Source organism: Cyprinodon variegatus, unplaced genomic scaffold, assembly GCF_000732505.1.
Source record: "Cyprinodon variegatus isolate N-32 unplaced genomic scaffold, C_variegatus-1.0 Scaffold436, whole genome shotgun sequence".
NCBI lineage: Eukaryota > Metazoa > Chordata > Actinopteri > Cyprinodontiformes > Cyprinodontidae > Cyprinodon > Cyprinodon variegatus.
This window is the reverse complement of record NW_015150889.1, coordinates 567,527-584,092: the sequence shown is the minus strand read 5'-3', so window position 1 is coordinate 584,092 and position 16,566 is coordinate 567,527. Positions and strand designations below refer to the sequence as shown.

The 16,566-nt window shown below is 37.2% G+C and overlaps 1 protein-coding gene across 1 annotated transcript in view; it reads right to left on the bottom strand.

The window, feature by feature from the left end:
• LOC107093633 (receptor-type tyrosine-protein phosphatase N2-like) overlaps window positions 1–16,566 on the bottom strand; it is a 281,824-nt gene that overhangs the window by 21,133 nt on the left and 244,125 nt on the right. The window contains exons 18-19 of the mRNA XM_015388814.1: window positions 13,610–13,729; window positions 10,655–10,821 (exon numbers count right to left, since the gene is read on the bottom strand). Of these exons, the coding sequence (XP_015244300.1) occupies window positions 10,655–10,821; window positions 13,610–13,729 (287 nt within the window). The remainder of the gene's footprint in view (window positions 1–10,654; window positions 10,822–13,609; window positions 13,730–16,566) is intronic.

Genomic DNA, 16,566 nt, shown 5'->3' with positions numbered 1-16,566 from the left:
AAACAAACAACTGATTCATGGTCTAAAAAAAATCCGGACAAAACAAATTCCGATTCGATTTGCTATTTAGTCCAAATGGGTGGACTCATCCCTGCTTTATAAGCCAAATACTTCAAACACAGGCTTTAACTCAAATGGAACATTTTTGAAACCTCAAACAGAGAACTGAAAATCACTTGACCTGAGTTCAGAAATCAAACATTGTTGTGTTCAAAGATGTCCCATTAATATACAAAGCAAATCAAAGCAGGTTATTGAAGGTCTGCATTAAAAACAGTTCATTTTCTTCAAAAAAAACAACACCGATCGATGGATCTGCTAAAAACATGAATCTGCTGTCTGGGTAAGAGTCAGAAAGGCTGAGTTTGATCCCAGCTGGAGATATTTGAATGTTTTTTGTTGTTTTTTTCCAAGATGACACCTCTGAATAACAATATTTAACTAAATGAAATTTTGTAACTACTAACAGCATCACCATCAGGGAAATAAAGACCTAAAAATCTCTTTTTAAAATTTTAAACCAATATTTTATTCAGTACTTTATGTTTTAAGTAAAATGTACAACTTTTTAAGCAAAAACAAGGTATCTTATAAGACTGATGGGGAACTATGTCATAAACTTGGCTAAATGTACAAATTTTAAAAATTAAACATTTGAAGGCCTTCATGAAGATACAGCAATTAACATATTTTAATGTCCAAACACCAATAATGGCAGTTTGAGCTTTGATTACTTCACTAAACAGCTTTTTCAAATATATCTAGGGCAATACCGGTATGGGACTTTATCAAATTGGCCCAGCAGTGTCTTTTCTTCTTGAGAAACTGAGAAGAAATAAACTTCCTTCAACTCTGCTGAGAAACCTTTACTGCTGCACAACAGAGCGCATCTCGACAAATGGATTTATAGATCATTATGCCAGCTGCAATGCATCAGAGAGGAAACAACAGCAGTGGTTCATCAGGACTGCTCAGTGAATCTTTGGCTACCCACTACCACACTGAGAGCAGATGACCTGCTTCTGTCTCCTCCAACGTCAGACCAGGATAACCCAGTCCACCCAGGGCAGATTCTTTTTGCTAGCCTCTCATCTGTTGGACTCAAAGTCATGTGAGCCTGCAAAACCAGACTGAAACACAGCTTCTTCCCATTACTGTACAAATCAGTGCTGTGGAAACACATACATGCACACAGAAGAGCACACACCAGCAGCAAAAGTAGATGATGCCAAGCAACACCTAATCTTTGTAATTCCTTTTGTTCATTTTTTTTTCCTTTTAAGTTTCTGGAAAGATAGGTACAAATATTTATGGAAATTTTTGAAAACTAATTATAGGTCCGTGCACTGTGGCACAGGTTGTAGCCCCTTTGCCTTGCAGCAAGAAGGTTCTGGGTTCGAATCATGTCCCAGTGCCTTTCTGCATGGAGTTTGCATGGTCTCCCATTGCATGCGTGGATTCTCTCTGTGTACACCAGCTTCTGCTCTCAACAGTCTAAAAACATGACTGTTAGGTTAGCCCCTTAATATCCACCTCATTTCTGGGAAATTCACCTATTTTGCATACCCAAATTGAAAAGCAAATAACTGAGGAACTGTAAGCCCAAATTACATGTGTGATATGTTATTTGAAAGCGAACACCTTCTAGTTTCTGAATATATACATGGAAATTGGGTGAGTAAAACACCCAAGCTGCATCAAGCCCAAGCTTCATCCGTTCAAACATGACTCAAAGTTGTTTTTTTCAAAAATTATAGGTCTTCTTTGAACAGCAGTGATAAAGACATGCTTGCTTGTTGTGGCTGCTTTGTCATGCTACATTTCGACATGCTGCTATAATTATGCTTTGGTGCTCGCTATGTCCATAAAATGAACTTGGTGGTTGAATTGTAGAGAATCTAAGCTTTCCAACAATGTCTAACATGTCTATATTGGTAAACATTTTATTTGTGTAATTTTCATGCATTCTGAATTATTGTATGTAAATACTTTAAATCTGGTTTTGAGACATTAATTGGCATCTCTAAATTGTCCTTAGGCATGAGTGTGTATGGTTGTATGTCTTTCTCTGTCTCTGTGTTGCCCTGCAACAGTGCTCAGCTGTCCAAGTTGTACACCGCCTCTCGCCCGGAGATAGGCAACAGCCCCACCGCGACCCTGGAGGAATAAGCAAGTGAAGATGGATGGATGGATTCATTATTGCTCCATTTTTCACCATGGTCTTTTGGGACTCATCTTCCATTAAAGAATAAGATTATTTAACTCAAATGTTTCAACTGATTAATAAAGGAATTTGGATCTCATAATCCAGTTACTGGTAAGTATTTATTTGACACTCCGGCTAACATTTTTTTAAATGGTTTTCAGTACTTAAGAGCAGGTGTTCTATTTGCCCAAACCACATAGTTTATTTCTTCAAATGTTTCTCTTAATCCTCTTTTCTTAAGGTTGTCCTTATTAAAACTAATATGAAACTACAGAGAGATCCATTGGTCCGAAATTCTGCTGCAAACATTTAAAGTCAGGAAAATCAAAACATTTCTAGCAAAACTACCAAGATGCATGGAAAAGAAAGAGGTCTGTTGAGGTGAAGACTAAAGCAACATTTGACATCTTTATTTTACCAAGACAGATAAAACAACAGACACAGCAAGAAAACATTCTTCTAAAAAAAAACAACTTATAACCTCAGACTAGCAATCATTCATTTTCTTAGCTGATAATATAATTGTTTATTTATTATGACATAAAGCTACAGTAGTTATTCCACAGGAACAGGATTCATATAACTATAATAAATTTGAAAGATCTCACCCCAGAAACAAACAATCTGAATCATTTTGTGTAATAAAGGTGCCAGTTTGGCTTTGATTGCTACAAAGACGAAAAGTTTCCATCATTTAGATCTGATGAAAAGAGGTAGAATATTAATTTTAAGTTTTCAATTACAACAAAAGGAAATTTGTTGAAGAATAATAATATCAACACAAAGCTATTAGTCCGTCTGAAATGGGCCTAACAGAGCAGCATCATGTATCAGTGACCAAACAGAGCAACGGCAACTTTTAACATTAACTTAAGGTTGTCTTTTTTTGGCAGGGATAAATGAACAGCAACAAAGAAACCAAAGTCAATACGTCTCCCCACCTAATACAAAACCTCACACAGAATCAGCAGAGCCCCCTGAGGACAATACTAATGATGTTACCATGGAAACAGCCAGGAGAGGATCACCAACAAGCAGGGTGGGCGGTTGAATGGGTGTGGGAGTAAAGAGATTGCTATAATCAAAGGAAATGCCTTTGGAAGTCAGATTAGTGGGCCGATAAAGAAAAGAAATGTACAGACTGATGACCACTTGGTTAAAGTTTAAGAGAAGTAGGTGAGAGGAAAATCAAATCAAATCAAAGATGAACGACTACAGATAATGGCACATTGAACAATGCAGTAAAACTCTTATAAAGACTTAGGAAAATCAAATATATTTCTGTTGGAAACTATACTTTGTATAAGTTTGAATCTTTAAAAATGTGTCTCTTCAAAACACACAGAAAGTGTTGCTCTTTTAAAGAACAGCAAGACAACATACCATAGTTTCTAGAGTTTTTTTTTTTTTCAAACTGTGCCATGGCTTTGATACCTCTCCTTCACTTATTACTGGTTTGTGTGGGCCACCTGACAAAAGTTGACTTTTGTACTTCTTTCTGCCCTTAAAACAAAGATGTTAATAAATGTTTTATGGATTAAAATCCGAATGATCCACAATATTTCCATGGAGAGGTACACATACTCTCATAATCCAACAAAACAAATAAATGAAGAATATTTATTATGTTGATGAGGAGAAAAAACTCAAAAGGAGAAAAAAGTCCAGTTGAACTTTGTCCATATAGCCTCTTTCCCACTGAAAACTACGGGTTATTGCGTGTTTTTCAAACAACCCGCTAACAATCGACCCCTGTCCCCACACTACTGTATGTCTGCAGGCACCATCAAGCTGGGTTAGCTTGATGCTGTCACCAGTGGGACAGAAAACAGGAATATAAACAATGGAGAGCAACATTTAAGGAAGCCAGGGCATATAAAGTGTGCTTTATTGTTTCTGTCTTTTATCTGTCTGAATCCCTCTCACCAGTGCAGAATATAAGCAGAGTTGTTTCGCTTGTTAGATCAGAAGCGACTGGCGCGGTGTGGTGACCTCTATTTGTTGCTTGTAATGGTATCACATAATTTTGTTTGTCGACTAGTGTTCCCCTTTCATTTCGATCAGAACTGAGGAGATTTGTCCTGGTTACCGTCACCGGGTCGGGTTCAGTTGCTCCATCCCCCGCTGGGGCCAGGTCCGGTCCATTCAGGCTACCGTCCAGGCTAAACAGCTAAATTGGTGTCTTATGTCTACATCTTTTCATGTTCTTGGGCCCTAAAGGGTAACCTGACTCCGCCAGATGGATTTGCTCCGCATATCCATCTGGAAACCTTCCGTTGAAGTAATTTTGGGAAGGGGCGAAAATACTGGTTAGCTGATTGGCCTATGTTGGTGATAGACGGGCCAAATAAACCAATCAGATCAACGAAGCATATGAAGTAACAGAGCGACGACGAAGAGGAGCCAATTGATAGACCAAACTCTTGCCGAAACCAGTCGGGAGAAGAGCAAAAACATCTTTTCCTCTGAGAAAAGCCTCCAGAGCAGTGTTTTGCTCTTCTTTCAGTGAAGAAATACTCTGTAATTCCGATAAAACTTGCTCGATAGCCACGCTAACGCTAGTTTCATCGGCTGAAGTCGGCATGTTCTTTAGACTGAACTGTCGCGCTTCTCATTGCGTCACACCTCAACCCGCCTCAAAGCCAACGCTGATTGGACGTTCGTTTGGTGAACTGCTCCAAATTTCCTTTAACGGAGAGTAGCCAGACTGATCTGCGAGTGAAACCTTGAAAGCTCGCAAGATCAGGATGGTCTCACGAGGCTACCTAAAGGGCTGGTCTGTATGTCAATTTCAGGTTGTGACAAAAGTACAGGCCAGAACCAATTAGGCAACATCCCCGATTTTATGTCAATTCGGTGCTTTGTTTGAATTCACCCGTTTTAAGGTGGAAGTTTAGAATTGTAAGATTTGCTGAGAAAGGAGGTGTCGATCGGGTTTGACCTTCTCTGTACGTTCATTTCACCCAGTGAATTATCATCTATGACAATGGAAACTCGGTTTTGCATTCTATGACCCCTTTAACACGCATAACTTGCTGAGTCGTTTGACCCAGGTAGACACACGTCAGTTAGTTGTTCCCACTCCTATTAAAAGCTGATTTTTCCCGGGTTTAAACTGGTTTTTCAGTCAGTGAGAAAGGGGTACATGAAAGCTGAGAGACCCGAGCGATAGCTTTGAGATCTGTCCTGAGGTAGTCTAATTTTAGAAAGTGTTTTTCCTGATATGTAAAACTTTCTAACACAAAAACTGATCTATCAAACAATTTGTTTTTATTCTGTTAGGATTATTTTTATTGATGTATGAGTCTGCTAAACCATAATATTACTTGTCTGTTACGTATCAAATCAAATAATTTTCCAAATAGTTTACCTACTGTAAATAGGACAGTTCTGCTGTCAGCATAAAAATTCATCTTCGTTATGTACGTGTCAAAGATTTGGGATTGGAATGAGAGCAGTGTCCTTGATCTATGAACATAATGTAATATTTTGACAAGGCTGGAGCCATGGATGTCTCCTCATTTACAAACTTGTGTGATGTAATGATGTGATGATTCGGCATACTGGAGTTGTATAAAATGCTTTTTTAACTTTGATTTGGGCCGAGTTCATGGACAAGCGAGCCCGGTTGGTAACCCTTGGCATTTTCTCTGGTCTGAGAAAGATTGCAATTTCTGTCAAAATCTGTTTTCATATGTCATGATTATTTAAAACATATACAGTATAAAGTGTTATTTAAAGACTTTGTGCCGAGTGATCTCTTCTCAGGAAAAGAATCAGAGAGAAAGCTTAAAGATAAAAACACAGGGCTTTCTTTTTAGATTTCTTAGGATAAGTGGCTTATTAATATAATAAAAATATGGATGTCTTGAATTTATTTATTTATTTATTTTATTAATATTATTTTTTACCACTTTGATATGCCCCAGTTACCTTCAGTTTGAGAAAATAAGACTTTTAGTAGCAACAAGTTTGGTAAACAGCAGGTGATGATGCTCCTCTCAGTTCCTGTTTGAAGTTTTACTAGATAAATGTTCTATCTCCTAATAAATACATTTAGACACAGTTAATTTCCGAAAACATATTAAGATTTAAAAGGTATTTCAATTTAGCCACAATGAGACAGACTTCCTTTAAATCACAAGAAAACTTAGTATGAGGATTACTTTGAAAAGAGGAAACTTATTTATGTTTTTAAATGAAATGTTTAGAAATTCCCTGTCCAGGTTTATTTTTACCCTTCTAAATAATGAATTTACCTTTTTACTGGTAATCCAACTATTCAACCATTCTAATAATCTATGAATCCATAACAATAACTAAGTATTTGCACTAATTTCCATGTACTTTATGTGCTTTAGTCATTTAAATTTTTTACAGTTTCTTGCCATCAATCAAATCTTAAGCTGCTTCCTTAGATTCTCCATCATTGGAAAACTCAAATGATATAACCTCTAGTCTGAAAAACAGATTGGCAAAATAAACGTTTACTTTACTAATGGAAATGATTAATTAGGGGTCTAAATGTTTGTTTTCATTATGTATGTTTTCCTTCTAAGCAGATACATAATTTGTACTCTATTTGACCAATTTGCTATTGTTAGGCACACTCAGCAAAGCACAGCATGCCATCACAGTCTGGGAAAAAAATATAACTAGAAAAAACAGGTAAAGTTCAAAGAAAAAAATAAAAATAGTTCAAGACCATTTCATAGAAACATCAGGAATATCTGGAGGCTTCATGACAAAAAGAAGGAGGATACTCAAAAACAAGAAATGGTGTTAAACCTTTGCACATTCCTGTCACCGAACAGTATTCTAGCTCAAAGTAGTAATTGTGTAACACAAGAAAACACCAAAAATTGATGTGCAATAATAATTTTATTTTAAAAAAAGTTCTTCCTTGATCTGCTGTGTAATCATTTAATAATGTGATTTAAAGAAGGGACTTTGAGACATCTAATATTTGCCTTCCTTCTCCCTGTCTGCAGGGGGCAAAAATGTGAGACGCCTTCTCTTTGTGTGGACGTATCCTCAGCTCAATGGATCAGCGCTTTTTAGAAAAGACAAGCAGGAACTCAGTCAAAGATGGATAGAAAGGGGTGGAGAGGAAGACAAAAGCAACCAGGAAAAAAAGGGATACATAGTGGGAAAGGAGCGATGATCGGAGGCAGCCAAGCAAACCAGGAGTAAGCAATAAGGAAGGAGGTCATTTCAGATCACCGAGCACATCAAGGAGGAGGAGGTGAGGAAGGCCGTGGAAGGAGGCAGTGGGGGGAAGAGGAGTGGGGCTTGGTTGTAGAGTCACAGTCTCCAATGATCACTTTTGTGACTATGCAACTGGACTCATATTACTAGCTGCAACATCACAAAAATGACACTGGCAACCGCTAGTTAGCTGGTAAAACAGGAAAGGAGAAGCTGGGATAGGGTTGGTAAGTAAGTCAGTCAGTCCAATGTGAGGACACACCATGCTGGCGAAAGCATACAGATAGAAACGCTACAGACATCATCTTCGACACATTGGGGCAAAGAAAAAAAAACACAGCACAGGTCATTTTTTTATTATTATTGTGAAATAAATGAAGTAATAAAGAAGAAAAATATGTCCCCAAATGATTCCTTCATTGTGCTCTGACCCTGCTGCCCTGTGAGTAAAGGCAATATTTCCAAGCTGATGGTGTGTGGCGACACCCACCAGACCCTTTATAAAGGCTGTGACCACCAACTTTAACTCTCGATATCCCACCTAATTGATATGAAGTGACACCAGGTCTATATATGAGACTAGGTTGGGGTCTATTGTAGGAGAAAAGCTGCAGTGAGTTAAAGAAAAAAGGCTCCCATCTATCAGACAATATAGTACATCAGTTTAAAAGAGTGCTAAGGTCAGAAGGAAGGAAGTAGCGGCGCAAGTGAAAGATTACTTGGCTGAATTACCTCAATACACCCTCCGGTATACGTGGGAACCAGCCAGGATGATTGAGGACATTTCTCTCTCTGCATCACAGGGGCAGGAAACTAAACACTTGTTTTGAAAGATAAGGATGGAACAAATTCAGCTGTATTTTTGTTTGTTTGCTTCTCAATTTAGTTTGCTAGAACCTTTTAAAATGTAGCATTTATTGAAACAACTATTACTCAAACAAAGACCGTACAAATGTTAGTGTTAGTTTAACACCACTTTTCCATGCAGATTGTAGGAAGGGGTCGACTTCAGTCAAAAAGAACAAACCAAACCAGTTAAGTCATTTTAGGCATGCAAGATGTTCATGGAATCCTTATTTTCACAGAGAAAATGCCTCATGACAAACAAGATTCAATATTTTGATTCATTGTCGGATTTTTAACTTGCAAACAACTTAAGCAATAGTTTTCCAGGCTTTCAAAAACTCTGAGGGATATTGGCTGATTTTTCTCTTAGTTTCCATTCAATGGTCAACTGAGAAGATTATTGAATGAATGATATCTGTGTTCACTTTTAGCGTGATCTTACACAATTAATCCTTCAGAGTTAATCCCAAAAATAAAAAAATAAAAAAAATAAATAAACAACGTAATAAAAATAATACATGAAGCTACTAAAAACAAACATATTTTCTGCCTTGTGGTATATGGATTAGCATACAACATATATTTAGCAAAAATACGGTCTATGGACATAAAAGCAATAAAAGTGAAGGAAGGGTTTCACTGAAGCTGAACCCTTTGCAAGGAGATTCAAGGCATCAGAACAATTTCCGCTGTTAAAGGCATCAGTTAGGAGAGCAGGACAAATATTCATAGCTTTATTAGAGATTTTGGATCATTTATTAGAGAAAATATGGGTTAGAAATTAAATCACAAAAAAATGACATTTCTCCAAGATTTTAAATGGAATAATAATAATGAATGTGATCTACACCTGATCGCAATCTCCCCTAATCTCCATACATGTGGGCTAAAGAAAAGGGTCTTTTAGATAGAGGCTTCTTTTTTACCCCAATAGAAACATCCAGTTGTGATTCAAATCTAAATGTCTGAAGGAGTTACGATCCAACAAAAACAAGCAAGAACTTTTGGGCCACAAACATAATGCATCAAAGGATAACCTTTCCCAGAGTGAAAATGATAATGGCATCATCATATTGTGGAGTTATTGCTGCTGATCAGGGTGTCCCCAGTAGAGAGAAACCAAGCTGGGGCTAAGAGACCATTTTTCAAAACCATCAGCATAAACCATCTGAGGTGTACAGAGAGCCATAGGCAACATATTAATAAAAAAAAAATGAATAAAATGAAAAGCATAAATATTAATTTCCCAATATATAATTAACTGACTATCATATGAATTAAATGTATAATAATTATATAAATTATAACAAAAAAATGTACATTTGTTTAAATTGACATTCCATACAATATTCAGATATATAACTAAAATAAAAAATAGACAATTAAACAATCAAATGTTACTTTAAACAAAAAATAAAATTTTATTAAATTACATAAAATATTTCCCTCCATATAACTTGGTTAAATCATTTTATAAAATAATGAATATATGTAATATACTTTTAGAGGTCACAAGGTTCCCAATATGGGGTTGCAAATATCTGTCACAGTTATTTAGGGGAAGTGAATGTTCATGAAGCGCTGCTTTAGATGGAACAGGAGTTTTTATCAAAGGTAATAACATAGTAAAGATCACCAAATATGGGTCAGCTTGAAGATTATTCAGCATTGATTTGTTGTAATAGGAGTGTGTATATATATCTATTGTGATCGTAAAAAGTACTTAAAATGAATGACTGAATGAATGTTGTGTCCACACATAAAGGACAACATGACAAATTATTCAAGTTGTTTATTTTACAGACTTAATCTAATAAATTAAAGTATTCATAGCTGTGGCTTTAAATCACTTTGATACCAATTTTAAAAGCTTTTTATTGTCTGAAGGTCTTATTTTAAGAGAATCCAAAACTTCTTCAGTTTAAGGACAAAACTTATCTTAGATTTTAGTTTTCCTTTATTAGCTGTGTTATGAGTATTTATTATATCAAAGTAAAATGAAAAAAATGAAAACAAAACAGCAATATCATACAGGAAGTTATTAGAAAGAAAGGATTTGCAGGACTTATTTGGATTTAAAGTGCACCTTGCACAAGCTCGTCTTTTCAATCAACATCAAAGGACAACAAATCAAAGAAAAATATTAAGTCTTTTTTAGCACATAAATAGAAATAAATATATAAATGCTGTTTGCTGTTCCACACACTTAGATTTTAATGCTTTGTTTGTTTTCTTGGAAAATATTCAGTTCTTCAAGGACGGAAGCGTCATTTTAGTATTAAGTGTTTATCACAAACATTTGGATTTCAAAAATCAGAGACTTTAAGAAATAATGAGAGAAAATAAAAGGGAACTTTGGCTTTAAGTTTACTGACAAAGATCTTTAAAATCTACCTGCGGAAGTCAAGCAGGGTCCGGCTGGTCTCTGGGACGTTCTTGTTGAGCCAGGTAAGGAAGTGGAACTGAGTGACGGTGCGGGTCTCGTTGGTCTGCATGTTCTTCAGGTAGAAGCTCCGAACCAGGAAGTCGTCACACCAGATATGCTCAGACACAAGGTTTACCTGGAAGGGAAAGGCAATCAAGAAAACGCCAAAATGTAGGCATGATTCCAAAATAATAATCAAATTTCGTTTATAAAAAAAAAAAACCTAATATCATGTAAAGAAATAAAAAATAGAACACAGGTAGATCGGGGTAATTTTTAAGGGATCTTAATGACTTTAGTCCTGTTAGAGGTGCACTGACCTCCCTACTGGGCATCACAGAGTGGATTTCTATGTAAGGTTAGGTAACAAGACTTTTATGGATGCCTTTAAGCATGCCTAAATTGTAGGTATTTATTACTATAAAAATCACAGGAATACCTTGGATTTTTGGATTTTAAAAGCTGCACATAGAGAGCTGACTTCGAGCCAGTCCCCACTCCATCACTTCTACACCATTATGGCAGTGCAGCTGCTTTGCACATTACCACCTGCCACCTCTCTGATTATAACCAACAGAAATAAACCATCCAATTGCAATAACTATTGCACATTCTCACCAGGCTAGTAAATGCTATGGCACCATCAGCTGTCCTTTATTTGCAGTTTGGGAGCGAAGCAGAGAGTAGTTGTTCTTACGCTCTGCCGGCTGGTTTAGGAAGGAAAACAATGAGATGTGGTGGAAACTCCTGCACCTTCAGATACTGCTGCTGGCTAGCATATTAAAAGTATGAGTTTGTCATCTAATAACCCTTTCTCCACCACAGAAAAGCTTAAACTGTTTAATGGAGCCTGGAAGCCTGTCATAGTTATGAAAGATAATTCAGCATTTCATGTTGAACCGAATGCAAACTCGAGGCCTGGAGCAGCAGCATCGCTCTTAAATATTGGGAGAAATATTTACAAACCTTTCTGAACAGTAGAACCTTCCTGAATGGTTTCTACTACAATGCATCAATTCTTAGAATAACTGCATTTCAGATAAATAATGTCATTACAGCAGCTGAATGTGATTGCAGATTGATGGTTCTGGGCTGTTTTGCTGCTTAAAAACCTAGATGATAACTGAAGGATCATCAGATTGTGAGTTTAATCTGAAGCAAACTAAAAGTCCAGACATACACTATACTGTATTTATCCATGCACCTTTTTCTTCTTTTGGCACATTCTTGTTCTTTGATTATTTGAGCTTAGGTAACAAGTAAATTTATCCACTGTGAGATCAATCAATCAATCAATCAATCAATCAATCAATCAATCAATCAATCAATCAATCAATCAATCAATCAATCAATCAATCAATCAATCAATCAAACCTAGTTTGGATGTAATGGCATGACAGCAAACATGGTGTCCATCCCTTAAGGTCCATCATTATGGCTATATTTAAACAATTCAGTCAACAAAAGAGTCAAAACTCCTCAAAATTAAGGCAAAAGCCTCATTGACTAACAGCGACAAACCAGTTATTAGGTATAAGGGGCAACTAACATTACCAAAAGACCAGTTCATTTTAAATAGCTTTGTTTTCCATCCATCCATCTTCCGCTTATCCGGGGTTGGGTCGCGGGGGTAGCAGCTTCAGAAGGGAGCCCCAGACGTCCCTCTCCCCAGCCACTTGGGCCAACTTCTCTGAGGAAATCCCAAGGCGCTCCCAGGCCACCAGAGAAACATAGTCCCTCCAGCGTGTCTCCCCCTGGGCCTTCTCCCGGTGGCACGTGTCCGGAACATCTCACCAGGGAGACACCCAGGAAGCATCTTAACCAGATGCCTGTGGCACCTCTACTGGCTCCTCTCGACATGGAGGAGCAGGGGTTCTACTCTGAGTCCTCCCCGGATGACTGAGCTCCTCACCCTATCTCTAAGGGAGAGCCCAGACACACTATGGAGAAAATTCTTTCAGCCTCTTGTATCTGGGATCTCATTCTTTCGGTCATGACCGAAAGCTCACGACAATAGATGAGGGTAGGAACGTACATCGACCGGTAAATCGAGAGCTTTGCTTTTTGGCTCAGCTCTCTTCACCACAACAGACCGGTACAAAATAGACCAGTGCACGCTTCACAGCAGACGCCGCACCAGTCTGCCTATCGATTTCCCGCTCCATCTTCCCCTTATTCATGAACAAGACCCCAAGATACTTAAACTCCTCCACTAGGGGCAGTACATCCACCCCAACATGGAGAAGGCAATCTACGCTCTTCCAACTCAAGACCATGGTCTTCACACTCTTCACGCTTCACACTCGGCTGCGAACCGCTCCAGTGAGAGCTATATATCAAGCCCTGATGATGATGATGATGATGATGTTTTACTTGCATAATTAAGTCATTTTAAAACTCTTGTAATCAGTTTATGTTTGCCTGTAGTAAAAATGTGAACATCTAAAGGAAAACATTATTTTCTTTAAAACAGTGTTTTTGAGGTGATACAAAATAGATGCTTATGATTTTTCAGACCAAATAATTGGTGCAATATGAGAGCACAATGTCTAAGGATCCTCATCTACATTTAAAACCACATAAACCGAACTGAGGTGGAAATATTTGACTTTAAACACTTTAAATGACAGTAAACCTTGAAAAAATGATTACCATAGACATATTTATTTCTCTACTTTTCAACCTCCCCTTAGGATCAGCATTGTTCGTTTTCTAGTTCTACAAACTGTTACATGCAGTAGCTTATCCAGCAAAAAAAAAAAAAAAAACCTGTATCATGTTTTATTTAAAAACCTTTCGCTTTGGAGACTCGTGATATAGATCCGATTTATTAATTTGGATTTCTTTCATTTGCAGCATCATTCCCAGCTATGAGGAAGATGGTGAAAAAAAGGTTGTAAAGGAATAAGAAGAGCTTCGTTTACCTCGTAGATGTGGTATAAGTTGGATCCTTCATCAGGCCAGTAATGGTAACACTGCTTCACGCCGTTCTCTACCAGAGGAGTCAGCATAACGATGACCACACAGCCATTCTCCCAAACCATCTGCAAATAAAACACACGTGCACTTTGAAGACCTTATCCTTTTGACTCAGCCTTGGAAAGAACTTTGTATTGCAAAGCATTATAATCCTTCTGTGTGCTCTACAGATGACTTAGCAAATATAAGTTTTATTAGGACTTCAAAAGATTTATGAGATACTAAGCATTTTCTTAGAAACTATGATTCTGAAGCTGCAGAGAACTTTTTAAGGAACACCATCTCATCCGAAGCTTAACAACACCCTCTGCAGTCTGCCAATAGTGACTCCGATCGGATCTCCACTCACCCACTACATTGTATGTTGGTCTACATTTAGGACAAAACTCTGATAGCTATCGTTTTGTAAAGACGGATGAGTCTGATACGTGGGTGGGAGGGAAAAGAAAGCCCACGCTCTCAGACTTTGCTTAGAAATCAAGCGCTATGAAAAGTAATTATTGTTGCTGTAAGGGCTGCTCTGTCCCTCAACTGGGTCATTCAACGGTGAAAAGCTGGCTCGCACTGTTTTTTTTCCTGATGGCGGCCATATTCTCACAGCTGGGCGGGCAGGCCTGCTCAGGAGATCCATTCCTCTCTGATCAGAGATAACAGCTAACCATTAATGGAGGCAATAAAACAATACTGCTCTCACATGACTGTGTAAGATAATCATGATGGCTGCACATGCAGTTCATTGGATGGTGATTTAACTGATGTTAATTGCTGCCGCTTCTGATATACTGCCCCCTCTTCCCCCCCTTCTTTCGACTCCCCTCTGTTTTACTGATTAGTCTTGCGGATCCAAAGCCGTGACGTTGCTCTTTTTTGAGAAATGCTGTTAATTTATTTTAGCTGACAGGGTGAGAACTTTCCTGGAACTGGGTAGAAAAGCTCCCTTAGTAAAATATAGATTTTATTTAAACCCATGTTTTCCAATGAAAAGTAGGTTTAATGTTGAATTCTTTAGAACAACAGAGAAGTGGACCTGCAACATGATGGATGCAATGTTCATTTTCCAGATGGATCATCAAAATAAGTGGTCCTCCTAATTGTCAATCATTCTGGCAATATGTCTACGTAAGGCCGTCATACGTGCTCGTCCCCATTTTCACTTTTTCCGTGGTGAGTCTGACATAGTGTAAAAATTGCAAATTTTCTTTAGGAAAATAAGCTTGCATGAGCGATGCAAAGAGCAACAGAGCGTGCATAAGGAGAAATCGGACAGTGCATGCTCTCTCATGCCTTTAATAGGCGAGCCCTCTCAGGAGCGGCTACAGGGTTGGACATGTGCTTTTTTTTTTTCAAAGTGAAGAGGCCTATTGAGAAGGTGGGTTGAAAATTAGCTAAGAACCTCCACTACACCTTTAAGTTACTCTGAACTTTAATCTCTTTAACTTGGTATTAGAGATGCTTAGATATCATTTTTTTCTCTCCCGATACTGACTTTCCAAAACTAGTATCGGAATCGGAAAACTCCACTTGATATGTAACTTTACTTACAGTTTTACACCTTGCCTTAATATACATTATGTTATATGTTATGTACTCTTCCTAATCATTATGTTTCCGAAACAGACTGCTATTTATCAGCGATGTTCTAGTATTTACCTTCATGTGTCCTTTCATTACAAATGGCCAAGGCCCTTTTTTTTTGGACCTTAAAGAGACATTATTTACATTTTCACTAAAAAAAAAATAGCTTTAATATAGCCCTTTTGTTTTACCCTTTTCAATTATAACAATGTTTGATGAGCAGACTGACACCTCAGTAAATCACCGCCTACTAATTTGTGTGCCTGTAGCCTATTTCCCTGAATGTACTTCGTGTCAGAATTGAAGACAGTATGACAGTTGTCTAAATCAATTGAGTGGAATTAGATTAAGCTACACTGAAACCAAGCAGATTTTTGTTTCATTTGGTTGAAATGCACTGAGGTTTATTTGAAATAAACTGAATTGATCAGAAGTTGGTTGCATTTAAATGGACAATACCTATATGAATGAAATGGATTTGGACTCTTTGAATTTATTTGAAATATGATTAAGACTTTTATTGAAAACCATTAATTTCAAGGTGAATGAGATTAATGTAAAATGGGTGGAATTCAGTTTGTCTTTTGTTTAATATGGAAGTTATGTCCCCCTGAAGGCAGCTGCGTCTCGGAACTTCCCTACCGGTTCTTTTACTGGGAGCAAGTTATTTACTACTCTTAACTCAAACTGGGTAAAACCATATAAAAAAGGACTATAAAACAGGAGTAAAAAAGTAACAGTGTATTGTTCCAGGTTAGGAATAAACGCACAATAGTTTTAATCGGAGTAAATGTCCTGGAATGGAATTACATTTCATTTGTGAAAAAAATTTATTACAAGTACTTCCTTTAAATGATGAAGAATAACACTGAATGAATTTAGATTGAAGTTAGATTGAACTCAGACAACCAGGAACCAACTTCTTCAGCTTTAAACAGACAAACTGTCTACTGTACTATTGAGAACTGCTTATAATTGCCTAAAATTGGTTTGCAAGTATTGAATAAATGGATTAAATTCAGTATAATTATTGTCAACCATATCGGAAAGTAAACAAATCAGAGTTACATAGAGCCTAAAGTGAGTTAAACCTTGATGGATCCGGTTTGAAATGTTAACCATCTTAGTTAACAATAATTAACTGTTTTTTTCTGTTCCTTAAACTTCCTTTTTCATTTAATATAAAATAAAAGACATTTTGCAATATTTTGTTTTTTTGTTTGTTTAAGGATTTCTTTCCAGAAGAGTGGGACTAATTAAAAGTATTCTACCCTGAAATGCTTTCCTTTCCGTCTCTTGTTCAGTTAGCTGCACAACTCTAAATTGA